General features: G+C 39.4%; 1 protein-coding gene across 1 annotated transcript in view; it reads left to right on the top strand.

Moving 5' to 3' along the window:
- The first annotated feature begins 1,155 nt into the window (after positions 1-1,155).
- LOC104098689 (protein RER1A-like) overlaps positions 1,156-14,985 on the top strand; it is a 28,178-nt gene continuing 14,348 nt past the window's right edge. Inside the window, exon 1 of the mRNA XM_070188565.1 lies at positions 1,156-1,590. Coding sequence (XP_070044666.1) covers positions 1,226-1,590 — 365 coding nt within the window. The 5' untranslated portion in view covers positions 1,156-1,225. The remainder of the gene's footprint in view (positions 1,591-14,985) is intronic.

Here is a 14,985-nt window from a genome sequence, read left to right as displayed (position 1 = left end):
GATACATTAGCAAAAACTCATTAGAAAATTACATACTACAAGACAAAAACTTAAGCATATTTAGTCTGAAGTTTTAGCAAATGAACTAAAAAACTTAAGCATGTTTAGTCTGAAATTTTAGCAAATGAACTAAATAACTTAAGCATGTTTAGTCTGAAATTTTAGCAAAATGAACTAAATAACTTAAGCATGTTTAGTCTAAAGTTTTAGCAAATGAACTAAATAACTTAAGCATGTTTAGTCTGAAGTTTTAGCAAATGAACTAAATAACTTCAGCATGCATTAGCAAAAACTCATTAGAAAATTACATATTGCAAGACAAAAACTTAAGTATGTTTAGTCTGAAGTTTTAGCAAATGAATTAAAAAGGTTAAGCATGTTTAGTCTGAAATTTTTGCAAATGAACTAAATAATTTCAGTATGTTTAAACTGAAGTTTTAGCAAATGAACTAAATAACTTTAGCATGTTTAGACTGAAGTTTCGGATAAAACTCGTGACAAAATTATAGACTGCAGGATAAATAACTTCAGCATGCATTAGCATAAAGTTTTAGCTTCAATGTAAAACAACTTCATGCTATATTAGCATGAAGTTTTAACAGCCAATAAATGATAATAAATCCATATACATGAAAAATAATTTTAGAATCTGAATCGTTTATATGTTGACACAAAAGCATGTGTTGTGAGTAGCTGCTCATTCAGATACCCATTGACATTCTGCCATGTAATCAAGTATGTCCCAAAAAATTCTTCTAACATATGAGATCCCAAAAAAAAAAAGAAAAACCAACTCATAAGTAATACTATATAAATAAGTAAAATTTGACAAAGTAGAAAAAAAAGAGAGTAAAACAATGGCTGAAGCGAATGCCTGTATATTTTGATAGTCCTGTAACTTTATCTGAATTTAATGAGCGTGTTACGTTATGCTGATGAATAAGGCAAATTTGTCAGGGGTGTAATTGTCATATTATTACGAATTTTTTGTCAGCTGGCTACCAAATCAATAAATTTTAAAAATAGGGTACATATTAAAAGGTGACACAAATACAAAGTACTACTGCAAATTCGAAGAATTTGTCAAAAAATAATTAAACCATGTTAACAACAATACTACATAATTGTTGGGCCCGGGCTATCCTCACCCGTACTGGAAATAAAGCAAATAAAAAAGGAATGGTATTAACAAACTCTAAGGGGAATTAATTTACTTTTAAAAAAGATGAATGTCGGTGGAGGAACCGGCGCCGGCGACGGTGTATCCTCACCTTCGACCACCGTGTCGCAGTGGTTCTTCACCGTATCTCAGCTGTACCAGCACCTTCTGGATAAGTCAACGCAGCATGTCCGCCACCGTTGGATCGCCTTCTCGGTGATAGCTTTGATCTATGCCGTACGCGTGTACTTCGTTCAAGGATTCTACATCATCACGTACGGACTAGGAATCTACATCCTTCAGCTGCTGATCGCCTTCCTTTCCCCTCAAGTGGATCCGGAACTCGCCGATGGTCCTGGTCCTTCCCTCCCCACCCGCGGTTCCGATGAGTTTCGCCCTTTCGTTCGTCGCCTCCCTGAGTTTAAATTCTGGTGCGTAATTCCTGAATACTATTTGTTTTGGTCCGTTTGGATCTGTTTCGTAATTTGATCGAATCAGTTTCTGCATTTTTCAATTCGTTTCCTAGAAATTTAATTGGATGAATAGAGCGGAATTTCATATGATCGAGTATTACTGATTTAGGATTGACTCTTCCTTTATTGATTTATGGATCACAGAAATTGAGTTCTGACGGTTCTGTTCTTTTCACACTGGCACGGTGAACATTGGTTTCTATATCCTTCTTTAGTTAATTTGACTATTTTCGTAAAAATAAATGTGTTGAATTGCGAATAAAACTAAGAAATAACTTTCAAATGCACTAAAGCTTGGTCTTTTAATATGTTCTAGAAGCATTCGCTTGGTGAACTTGTACTTTAACTCTTGCAAAGAAGCATTTTGGATGTATACTTCGTTTGTGTGAAATATTTTGGCAAAATTGTCTGGACAAATGCTTTTTGGGAAGTTTACAAAGTTGATTATACTTGGCTCAGTCTTAGACGCTGTGTGCCTGTGTCTCAAGTATTCAATTTATTTCATGTAGATCAATGTAGTGTCTTAGTAAAAGTAATGTTGTTGCTCCTACATTATTTTGCCATCATAGCTAAGATATGCTCAGCCAGGACTTTTCCCTGGTCTATTATAAGTGTGTGAATATTCAGACCTGCGTAGTTGTTATTGATTGACTATTATAATCATTTTGTTGTCCTTACTGATCATTGCAATTGTCGTGCAATTCAAGATATCATCTTTAGATTATTTTGGTTTTTTTTAAATCTTTTGCGTGACAGCCTATGAATGTGGCAATAAAGTAGGAGAGCTTAAAATGGGGAAAGCTAATGGTCTTAACTTGAGCCTTGGACAAAAACGTTTACTGCCACCAGGTCAAACCAGAGAGATGCAGGGGGGCATCACCTACCCTATGTCTAAAGGAGAGCCCCTTATAAAGTGAAAATGCCATCTTATCAGTGCCCTCGCTGATGAGCGCCCCTTCTAGATGTGGTTATGTAGTTTTTGCCCTTGAAAACAATGACTTTTTTTGTTTTTACTTCTAATGTGCAACGAAATTGTGTAAAAATTAACCATTAATACACTTTAAATTTTCCTATGTATGGGATGATTTTAAAGGGAGTAACATGGTCAGTGAGGATTCATATAGCGACTCTAACTTGTTTGGAAGTCAGTCATAATTGTTGATGTTGTTGTTGAAAAAGCAAAAGGTTGGCTTAATTGCTTGTTCTATTTATCGAAAAAAGAAAAGAAGTTCAATGGAGTTGGTTGAGAACTTGAGGTCTCATGACAAAAAACCTGGTGATTTCTTCCCATCTATTCAAGTCTTGGTGGATATAGTTACCTGGTACTTGATGCTAGTGATTTTTTCCCATCCGTTCAAGTCTTGGTGGATATAGTTATCTGGTACCCGATGCTGGTGGTAGGTAGTAGGTATCCCCTAGAATTAGTCGAGGTGCGCAAACTTGCCCGGACACCATGATTATCAAAAGAAAAAAAAAAAGTTCAAAACTTTCTCCGTTTTCCCTTCCTACAAAGAAATAAATCTCCTCTTTTACTACCTTAATTTGCTATAGTTATCTAGAGGTATGAACAATGAAGATAATATTTGGTGCTAGGGATTTTAATTCTTAATTTTTTAGGAAGAAATGTTGTCTAAGCAATTTGTAGGATACACGTGTTTTAAGTTTGACTGTTGATATTAAAGTACTGCCTCTAATTCAATTTATGTGATATTCTTTTCTTTATAGTCTATCCGAAAAAAAATGACACCTTTCTATGTATAGAAATAATTTAACTCTTAATTGCTCATTCTACCCTGAATAGGATGATTATAGCCACAAAATATTGTGACATGTTTTAATTCACAAGTTTCGAAAGTCTTTCTTTATTTCTTAGATTCTATGACAGTCAAACGCCCTTACGTAACATGGGACAGAGGAGTAAGTTATAGGCAATCTTGTAAAATCTACTCAAATTAGTTAACATTTCTTATTGTTGTTAATACCAGTTAAACATTGATAATTCACTATGGAAAGTATTGGCTTACATAAAGAATATACTTTAGTAAAGGCACGACACTACATAACTTTTGAAACTGATTGCTAAATTTTAATTGCTAGAATACAACTTTCTTCACTTGCCATGCGTTTTTTGACTACAACTAGAACTCAAGGTTTGAGATTACGGGAAGTGCTTTCATGCAAGAACCTTTTGTGATCAGTAAAACAATTGTTTTAAAATAAGTGGGCATCAAGTTGATGTTAAAGTGTGGGGTTACAACAAATACGAAAAATAGAGAAAGAAAGCATTGAGAAAAACTAAACTTGTGCAATTTTAAAGGCACTACATTAAGGGGAAAAAAGCTTATGTACTGCGAGCGAGATACTTCCTCACTTCCCCCCTTGCGCAAGAAACAAAGATATCCAATGCATTTAAATTTTCATCGGTAAAGGGTCAGAATTATCCTTGTACTATCGAATATTGTTTTTGTTAGTTTACAGCATGTATATAGTGTAGTATTGTCCCGCATTGGTAGAGTAGTGGTATGTCCTTGTATAATATAGCTATAAATAAGGACCTCCTGTATTGTATTGTTCATCTAATATCAATAACATATTTTCTCCCGTGCCTTCTCACATGGTATCAGAGCAATTGTGAGAGACTTATCGCTGTGCATAAATTCCAGCGATTCCGGGAAAGAGAAATCAGTACTTTTTTAAGGCTGTTTTCTATCTGCTTCATTTCTGTCAGTGTTGTGCAAAATCCAACACTACCACAAGAGTCGTCACTGTCCGGCGACCAAACTCCAGTGAAAAACTCCGGCAACAGCCGCCTCACGCGCCTGCACGCGCCACCAGAAGCTCACGCGCCGGCGCGTACGACCACTTCCGGCCATTTTTTGAAAATCTTCCTTCAGAACAGTTGGGTCGCCTGGTAATTCCGATCCTACCCCTACTGTTTTCATTTCATTCTGACAACTTTGAGTTTTTTCCGGCAGCTACAGTACTATTCCAACAGCTACAGTATATTCCGGCAGCTACAGTATTTCAGTATTCTGTTTCTGTGTTTCCGTACACTGTTTCAGTGGATTACAGTTGATTCTTTCTCTTATTTGGTAATAATTTGCAACAATGTCTTTGGGATTTGATGTTTTTGGGTCTAGAAACATGAGTTCTGGAAGCTCTAGTGCTATTATTACCTCGGAACCTTTAATGGGAGGTTCAAACTACTTAGCTTGGGCTTCATCTGTCGAGTTATGGTGTACAGGTCAAGGTGTTCAAGATCATCTAATCAAACAGTCTAGCGATGGAGATGAAAAGGCAATAGCACTTTGGGCAAAAATCGATGCTCAGTTATGTAGCATCTTGTGGCGATCTATTGATTCCAAGTTGATGCCCTTGTTTCGTCCATTCCAGACATGTTATTTGGTTTGGGCAAAGGCACGCACCTTATACACTAATGACATATCTCGCTTCTATGATGTGATATCACGGATGACAAACTTAAAGAAGCAAGAATTGGATATGTCTACTTACTTGGGTCGAGTACAGGCAGTCATGGAGGAATTTGAGAAGTTGATGCCAGTTTCTGCTAGTGTGGAAAAACAACAAGAGCAGCGACAGAAGATGTTTCTCGTTCTTACCCTTGCTGGACTTCCTAATGATCTTGATTCAGTACGCGACCAGATTTTGGCTAGTCCGTCTGTCCCGACAGTTGATGAATTATTCTCTCGATTACTCCGCCTTGCTGCAGCACCAAGTCCACCAGTGATCTCATCACAGATACTTGATTCCTCTGTTCTTGCATCCCAGACAATGGATGTTCGGGCATCTCAAACTATGGAGCATAGACGAGGAGGAGGTCGTTTTGGAAGATCTAGACCCAAGTGTTCTTATTGTCACAAACTTGGACACACTCGTGAAATGTGCTATTCCTTACATGGTCGTCCACCCAAAAATGCTTACATTGCTCAGACCGAGACTCCAGGTAACCAAGGATTTTCTTTATCTAAAGAAGAATATAATGAGCTCCTTCAGTATCGAGCAAGTAAGCAGACATCTCCACAAGTAGCCTCAGTTGCTCAGACTGATACTTCTGTTACTGGTAATTCTTTTGCTTGTGTTTCCCAGTCTAGCACTCTTGGCCCATGGGTCATGGACTCAGGCAGCTTCTGATCACATCTCTGGTAATATATCACTTTTGTCAAATATTGTATATTCACAGTCTCCTCCCACTGTTACTTTAGCCAATGGATGTCAAATTAAGGCAAAAGGAGTTGGACAAGCTAATCCCTTGTCTTCTATCACCCTAGATTCCGTTCTTTATGTCCTTGGCTGTCCTTTTAGTCTTGCATCTGTTAGTCGTTTGACTCGTGCCCTCCATTGTGGTATATATTTTATTGACAATTCTTTTATTATGCAGGACCGCAGTACGGGACAGATAATTGGTACAGGACGTGAATCAGAAGGCCTTTACTACCTTAACTCACTCACTCTTTCCACAACATGTCTAGTTACAGATCCTCCAGATCTGATCCACAGACGTTTAGGACATCCAAGTTTATCCAAACTTCAGAAGATGGTGCCTAGTTTATCTAGTTTGTCTACATTAGATTGTGAGTCGTATCAACTTGGGAAACATACCCGAGCCTCCTTTTCGCGTAGTGTTGAGAGTCATGCAGAGTCTGTCTTCTCCTTAGTTCATTCTGATATATGGGGTCCTAGTAGAGTCAGTTCATCCTTGGGATTTCGTTATTTTGTCAGTTTCATTGATGATTATTCAAGATGTACTTGGCTTTTCTTAATGAAAGATCGTTCTGAGTTATTTTCTATATTCCAGAGTTTCTGTGCTGAAATCAAAAACCAATTTGGTGTTTCTATTCGCATTTTTTGCAGTGATAATGCCTTAGAATATTTATCTTCTCAATTTCAGCAGTTTATGATTTCTCAAGGAATTATTCATCAGACATCTTGTCCTTATACCCCTCAGCAAAATAGGGTTGCTAAGAGAAAGAATAGGCACCTTATTGAGACTGCTCGCACACTTCTAATTGAATCTCGTATTCCGTTGCGTTTTTGGGGCGATGCAGTTCTCACAGCTTGTTATTTGATTAATCAGATGCCTTCATCTCCCATCAAGAATCAGATTCCGCATTCAATATTGTTTCCCCAGTCACCCTTATACTCTCTTCCACCTCGTATTTTTGGGAGCACGTGTTTTGTTCATAACTTAGCTCCTGGGAAAGATAAGTTAGCTTCTCGTGCTCTCAAGTGTGTCTTCCTTGGTTATTCTCGTGTTCAGAAGGAATATCGTTGTTATTCTCCAGATCTTCGTAGGTACCTTATGTCAGCTGACGTCACATTTTTTGAGTCTAAACCTTTCTTTACCTTTGCTGACCTCCATGATATATCTGAGGTCTTACCTATACCGACCTTTGAGGAGTTTACTATAGCTCCTCCTCTACCTTCGACCACAGAGGTTTCATCTATACCAACCGTTGAGGAGTCTAGTGTTGTTCCTCCTAGTTCCCCAGCCACAAGAACACCACTCTTGACTTATCATCGTCGTTTGCGTCCTCCATTAGGCCCAACTGGTTCTCGTCCTGCACCTGACCCTGCTCCTGCTGTGGACCCTGCTCCTAGTACACCGATTGCACTTCGGAAAGGTATACGGACCACACTTAACCCTAATCCTCATTATGTCGGTTTGAGCTATCATCGTCTGTCATCTCCCCATTATGCTTTTATATCTTCTTTGTCCTCGGTTTCCATCCCTAAGTCTACAGGTGAAGCGTTGTCTCATCCAGGATGGCGATAGGTTATGAGTGACGAGATGTCTGCTTTACATACAAGTGGTACTTGGGAGCTTGTTCCTCTTCCCTCAGGTAAATCTACTGTTGGTTGTCGTTGGGTTTATGCAATCAAAGTTGGTCCCGATGGACAGATTGATCGACTTAAGGCCCGTCTTGTTGCCAAAGGATATACTCAGATATTTGGGCTCGATTACAGTGATACCTTCTCTCCCGTGGCTAAAGTGGCTTCAGTCCGCCTTTTTCTATCCATGGCTGCGGTTCGTCATTGGCCCCTCTATCAGCTGGACATTAAAAATGCCTTTCTTCACGGTGATCTTGAGGATGAGGTTTATATGGAGCAACCACCTGGTTTTGTTGCTCAGGGGGAGTCTCGTGGCCTTGTATGTCGCTTGCGTCGGTCACTTTATGGTCTAAAGCAGTCTCCTCGAGCCTGGTTTGGTAAGTTCAGCACGGTTATCCAGGAGTTTGGCATGACTCATAGTGAAGCTGATCACTCTGTGTTTTATCGGCACTCTGCTTCAAGTCTCTGTATTTATCTGATAGTCTATGTTGATGATATTGTTATTACTGCCAATGATCAGGATGGTATTACCAATCTGAAGCAGCATCTCTTCCACCACTTCCAAACTAAGGATCTAGGCAGATTGAAGTACTTTCTAGGTATTGAGGTTGCCCAGTCTAGCTCAGGTATTGTTATTTCTCAAAGAAAATATGCTTTAGATATTCTTGAAGAGACGGGGATGATAGGTTGCAGACCTGTTGACACTCCGATGGATCCGAATTCTAAACTTATGCCAGGACAGGGGGAGCCGCTTAGCGATCCTGCAAGCTATAGGCGGCTGGTTGGAAAATTAAATTATCTCACAGTGACTAGACCCGACATTTCTTATCCTGTGAGTGTTGTAAGTCAGTTTATGAATTCTCCCTGTGATAGTCATTGGGATGCAGTTGTCCGCATTATTCGATATATAAAATCGGCTCCAGGCAAAGGGTTACTCTTTGAGGATCGAGGTCATGAGCAGATCATTGGATATTCAGATGCTGATTGGGCATGATCACCTTCTGATAGACGTTCTACGTCTGGATATTGTGTTTTAGTAGGAGAAAATTTGGTGTCCTGGAAGAGCAAGAAATAGAATGTAGTTGCTCGGTCTAGTGCAGAAACAGAATATCGAGCAATGGCTATGGCAACATGTAAGCTAGTCTGGACCAAACAATTGCTCAAGGAGTTAAAATTTGGTGAAATCAGTCGGATGGAACTTGTGTGCGATAATCAAGCTGCCCTTCATATTGCATCAAATCCGGTGTTCCATGAGAGAACTAAATACATTGAGATTGATTGTCACTTCGTCAGAGAAAAGATACTTTCAGGAGAGATTGCTACAAAGTTTGTGAGGTCGAATGATCAACTTGCAGATATTTTCACCAAGTCTCTCACTGATCCTCGTATTGGTTATATATGTAACAAGCTCGGTACATATGATTTGTATGCACCGGCTTGAGGGGGAGTGTTAGTTTACAGCATGTATATAGTGTAGTATTGTCCCACATTGGTAGATGAGTGGTATGTCCTTGTATAATATAGCTATAAATAAGGACCTCCTGTATTGTATTGTTCATCTAATATCAATAACATATTTTCTCCCGTGCCTTCTCACAGTTTAAAATTGCCTTCCGTTATACTATTTGGTCAATCATGCCCCTGCCGTTATACTATTGTTCGAATCTACCCCTAATTTAGACGGCTGGCCACGTGTCACTCTCAAATTCAATTGACCCATTCCCAATTTAAAATACCCTATTCATCTCTTATCCGCCCAGTCACCCGACCCTAAACCCCCCAACTAACATAACTCCACCAAATACGAGCAGGTTTCCGATGTTCCAAGCAATCATTAAAAGAAATTTTTGGCGCTGTTCCTAGCAATTATTATTTGAACAAATGAATGAAAATGAGATTAAGTTGAGAGGACAATTGAACAACTACATCACGTGATTGTGCTTCATTATTAGCTGAAGTCTGAAGCAAACTTTTGCACAGTGGCCGAAAGGATTTCTATTAACACGAGCAGATTTCTAAATGTCACCGGAATTTTTTTTTTATTAACATGAGCAGATATCTAAAGGTCACCGGAAATCCAAAAATAACGAGCAGATTCAAGGATTTTCAGTGGAATCTGGCGAGGATCCATTTTCCGGCTAAGTTCAAAAAGTTCCGGAACCTCCTAAATTTTTAGATCTAACAAATTACAAAGAAGAAAGAGAAAATGACTAGAAAAAAATGGAGGAGAGGGGTGAGGCACTGGTATTTTGGCCATTTTTGGGTCAAGATCTATAATGGATCTTGCCGGTTTCATGGTGATTGAAAAAATAAAGAGGGAAAACAGTGAGAGAGAGCAGAGGTAGATGGTGGTGCTGGCCTTCTGATTTTTCTGGCGAGTTTCACCGGTTCCGTTTGCTGGTTTGGTGGAACGGGGTTGCTGTTTGGATGACGAAACAAGAAAAAAAAGAAGAAGAAGAAGAAGAAGAAGAAGAAGAGGGAGACAAATAAGGGGGCCGGTACAGTGGAGGTTAGTGCTGCCTGGAGGAATTTTCAGGTGAGCTGCCATTTCCGGCGGTTTTGGTGTGATGTGAGGGAAGAGAAGAGAAGAGGGAAAGAGAGTGGGGCGGGGTTATGTCTGGTGGGTTATTTTGGAGGTGGAGGACTGGAGGGGTTTAGGGTCGGGTAATGGGGCAGATAAGAGATGAATCGGGTATTTTAAATTAGGGATGGGTCAATTGAATTTGCGAGTGACACGTGGCCAACGGATAGTATAACGGAGGGCAAATTTAAACAATATTCGATAGTACAGGGACAATTTTGACCCTTTACCGAATTTTCATTCTATGAAATTCCTGAACTTCGTTCAAATGCTAATATAGGCATGATTGAAGTATAAAAATGAAATATTAATTTGGTTTCCCCTTAATGACATGCTCTTATAGGCATAAAAATATCATTGCATGTTTAAGAGCACTAGTTCTAGGAGTACTTTTGTTATGTTATAGTCTTTTTTTTACACTGTGTTCAGTTCAGTTAAATACCGCCTTATAAAATAAAACAGATGGGGTATAAACATAAGGTTAGTAACAAACATTGAGGATATTCACAAAGCCAACACTTATCCCAAAATTTCACATGCCAGCTCACTCAATCTAAACTGCGCATATCTTTTGAATTCCTTATGGATTTCAAATCTGCTCCTTGATTACAACACAACTTTTACGGTTAGTTGAAGATCTTCAAAGTTGTTTCCAAGGGGATGGCTGAGTTGAGTGGTTGAGGCACCCATTTGTTCCTATTTTGGTACGAAGATTTACCTGACACATGTGCTTGTGGAATGTAATAGGCTGTTCGGTGGGTTGCAAGGTACGCCACAAGTTAGCTCGGACAATATCATCATCAAGTTTAAGAAAAAAAACTATTCAAGGCCAAAGATAAGCCAAAGTCGGGAAAAAGTCCCAACTAGTTATTACTCATTATCTAATTAATGATTTATGCGTTTTAACTTACTTTATTCCGTTGTGCCAAAGTAGCTTCCAGAAACCTTGGGGACCAGGGCCTTATAAAAGAAACCTTGCAGACTAAGGTTTAAGTTCCAATCAAGACAACACTAGGTGATTTCTTCTTATTTGCCTAAGCTTTGGTGGCTAGAGTTACCCGGTACCTGTGCTGGTGGGAGATAACAGGTACCTGGTGGAATAGTTGAGGTGTGCATAAGTTGCCTATGAGACCAATGTTATTATAAAGAATTAGCTTCTATGTTATATAGGATAAAAAATGCATCGTCAGAAAGTTGAAGGATTGGAGAAAGGAAAACAGAAAAAGAATTGGAAAGAGTAATCTAGATCATTTAGTAAGTAAAAGAGGAGGGATGTAGAAGTGGGAGAACTCCCAACTCTTTAATATCTTCCAAAGTTCAACGGTGAGCAGGAAGTTGATGTTTCTGCTGTCATCAATGATGGTCATAAACTTGATGAGAATTACAAGTACTTCTCGTAGGGAAAGACTGGCAAGATAAACTAACTCTTCTTGCCTTCTTTTTTTTGTTTGACTAATCATAGCATTTTTATTCTGGCATTTCATTGCTATTTTTAGGCCAGTAAGGATCTGCAGTGGTTTTTTTAAGCAAATATACCACTAGGCATGCTGCCTAGTGACATATATATATATATAAAAACAATCCCAAATAGGGTCCATGCCTTACAGCTTAATCAACTACTACCACATGAAATAAACTACTATAAGCTAGAAATATGTCAATAACAACTAAGCTAGCTATTACATTAGCAGCAGATGAGTACTTCAAGAGGACAATGGTGTATGTAACTTCACAAGCCAAGGGCAAACACCCCACAATAGCACCTATAATTCTCCCACCAGGCGCCAGGGTTTGCATTCCAAAGGACAAGGCAAATGTGAAACTCCACCAACTACACCAATCCGTAGAAGCCATCCAATAAACTCTGAATGTATGTGTGCAACATGTAGCCTTCATTCTTGATGTCGTCAAGTAAAAACCTCACCCTTCTCAAGAGATATGCAACTGTCTCGACCATCAATTCCAGCTTGTTACTCCTGTATCCATACAGTGCCATTCCCTCCCCATAATGAGCAAGATAACCTGCTAATACCACTGGAAAAAAGCATAACACCATACAGTTTTCAATTGCACCACAAGCCAGCATAATCAGCAGTCCAGGACTTCCCGAAATTGGCCTTGACATGTGACCAAAAATAACAACAACGAATGTCCAGTGATCATCAGTGTCTCTTGACTGATTCCAGAAGTGAACCAGTAGAGGTAGTAGTATGCGACTTTGTAGACTTACATATGAAGTAGTGAACCTCCTGCCTGCTGTGATTGTTTCATACATTATAGAGCCACCACCAGAATGAGCATGTAGCCATGCTAATACCACTGGCAAGCAACTCGACAACATACAAAAACTAGTGAATACAAAGAAAATAGCAAAGGCAGGGAGTGTGGAAGTATAGGGTACCATCAGTCTGGAGCTTTTCTTTTTGCTAACCTAACCCTAAGAGTAGGTATTTGAGCCTTTGTCAATGTTGAGTAGTCTCCTCCCTGCACTTGGCAGTTCAGAGAAAGAGTTAAATTGAATTGTACCTGCAAAAGAAAACACAAGGTTAGTTAATAAATCTGCGACAGTGTTGCCTTCCCTTACTGCTGAAATAACACATTGAACTGCTCCTTCAACTCCTGTATCCTCCTAACTTCAGCTATAATACACCATGGTGGGTCCCATTCTTCTTCAATAATTTTCTTCAAACCCAATGAATCAGTTTCCAATATGAGAGGGTGTAGCTCATGAGCCACACAATATGCTAAGCCTTCTTTAATTGCCTTAGCCTCAGCAACAATATTTGTTGTGTCCTCCAGTTGCTTTGCTCGTGCATACACCAGATCACCTTCACTATCCCTCACACAGAAGGCTATAGAACTAGGGCTTGGATTATCTCTTGAAGCTCCATCAGTATTACACTTACACCATTCACGATGAGGCAGCTGCCAAGTTACTCTTCTAGTCACTAACACTGGCTTGTATCCCTCAAAGAACTTAATCATGTCTGGCCAAAGATATGGAATTCCAGGTAGCCAATTGTATCTAGTTTTTGCTAAGAAATATAGCGTCTTGTTGATCTCATGAATCACTCTATTGACTGATACTGATCCACCATTCCTATTTGTGTTTCTCATCTTACACAGCTCCCAAGTCCTCATTGATATGAAAATCAGGTGGCACTACATGATATAAAGCTCCTAATCCAGTCCAGTTTTCATGCCAAACATTTGTAGTACCACTCTTCATCTCCCACTAAATCTATGCTCCACATCTTGCCTAGCATTCAACATTTGCCTCCAAACATGAGAACCTTGCCTAAATTGTACCACCGTTGGTATCTCCTTCTTGCAATATTTGTTCCACATAAAATTTGACCACAATGACTTTGTAGTCCTAAATCTCCACCACAACTTTGCAAACAGTGCCCTAGATACATCAAACAAGGATCTGAAGCCTAACCCTCCTTCCTCCTTTAGGAGACAAAGCTTCTGCCATGAGGACCAATGTCTACTCCTCCCTTCTTCCTTTTTGCTCCAAAAGAACCTTGCAAATAACTTATGCAAGTGTTCCAATATGTTTTTGGGAGGATCCAGAAGTGAGAGTAAGTGCACTGACATGCTTTGAAGCACACTACTGATCAGTGTAGCCTTACCTCCATAAGATAACAACTTTTCTTTCCATGAGTGCAGTTTGGCCTTTACCTTCTTTATAAGATCATCATAGTAGTCTTTCCTTCTCATAGTATAGAATATTTGACACCCTAAGTAGATGAAAGGGAATGAACCCTTAGTAAGGCCAGTGATATCACCAACTGTTTGAACCAAAGAAGTTGCCACATTACAGTGCATATAATAGGAACTATTTGCCTTGTTGATGAGCTGGCCTGAGATCTTCTCATATCCACACAACATTGCCATGATCTTCTTCAATGAATCTGGATGAGTTGAGGCAAAGATAATTGTATCATAAGCCTATGCAAGATGGTTCAATGGATCAATCCACTTTGGCATTCCAAAACCCCTAAACGAATTGTCATCAAACAATTTGTTCAATGATCTAGACAACACTTCTGCTGACAGTATGAATAATGCAAGAGATAATGGATCTCCTTGCTTCACCCCTCTAGTAGAGTGAAAGAAGCCATTCACCAAGATTGAGTAAAAGTTATTTGACAACAAATTCCATATCATGATGATAAAATGTTCAGCAAATCCCATCTTCCTTAACACACGAAGCAGGTACTTCCAAGACACCTTATCATATGCTTTAGCCATGTCCAATTTAATAACTACATTGGCAGGCTTGCTCCTTAACCTGATGTCAGTAACAATCTCCCGAGTGAGAAGTATGTTTTCAAAAATACTTCTTCCTTTCACAAAGCCAGACTGGTTGGAGGATATCAAAGAAGGCAAGAACTTCTCAAGTCTATCACGTAGGACTCTAGACATCACCTTGTTGATGAAATTGCTCAAGCCTATGGGCCTCAAATCTGAGAAAGTCTGAACCATTGGCTTTTTTGGAAGTAACACAAGATTAGTATGTGTAATGGATTTAGGCAGTGGTGCTCCCCCAAAGAAGTGCAATACCATGTTATGAATATCAATACCAATGATGTCCCAACATACTTGATAGAAAGTACCAGCGAATCCATCAGGAACACTAGCACTCTCCCCACTAAGTTCAAACACAACAGCCTTGACTTCTTCAAGAATAGGATACCTACACATTTCCAGATTCTGCTCCATAGTCACCATAGCAGGCACATTGTCTAGTAGAGTGAAGTCAGTAAGATCAACTTATTTGGTGAATTGCCTCTGGTAAAATTCCACAGCAGCAACAACCAGTGTTATAAATAGCGCTCGCTACAGCGCTAAAAGCGTGTAGCGATGCGAGGCGAGCGTGTGTCGCTACAGAGGGCCTGTTGCGTTGCGATTCAAAA

The sequence above is a fragment of the Nicotiana tomentosiformis genome, chromosome 11, assembly GCF_000390325.3.
Source record: "Nicotiana tomentosiformis chromosome 11, ASM39032v3, whole genome shotgun sequence".
Classification (NCBI taxonomy): Eukaryota; Viridiplantae; Streptophyta; class Magnoliopsida; order Solanales; family Solanaceae; genus Nicotiana; species Nicotiana tomentosiformis.
The sequence above is the reverse complement of the archived record's forward strand: the minus strand, read 5'-3'. Positions and strand labels throughout refer to the sequence as shown.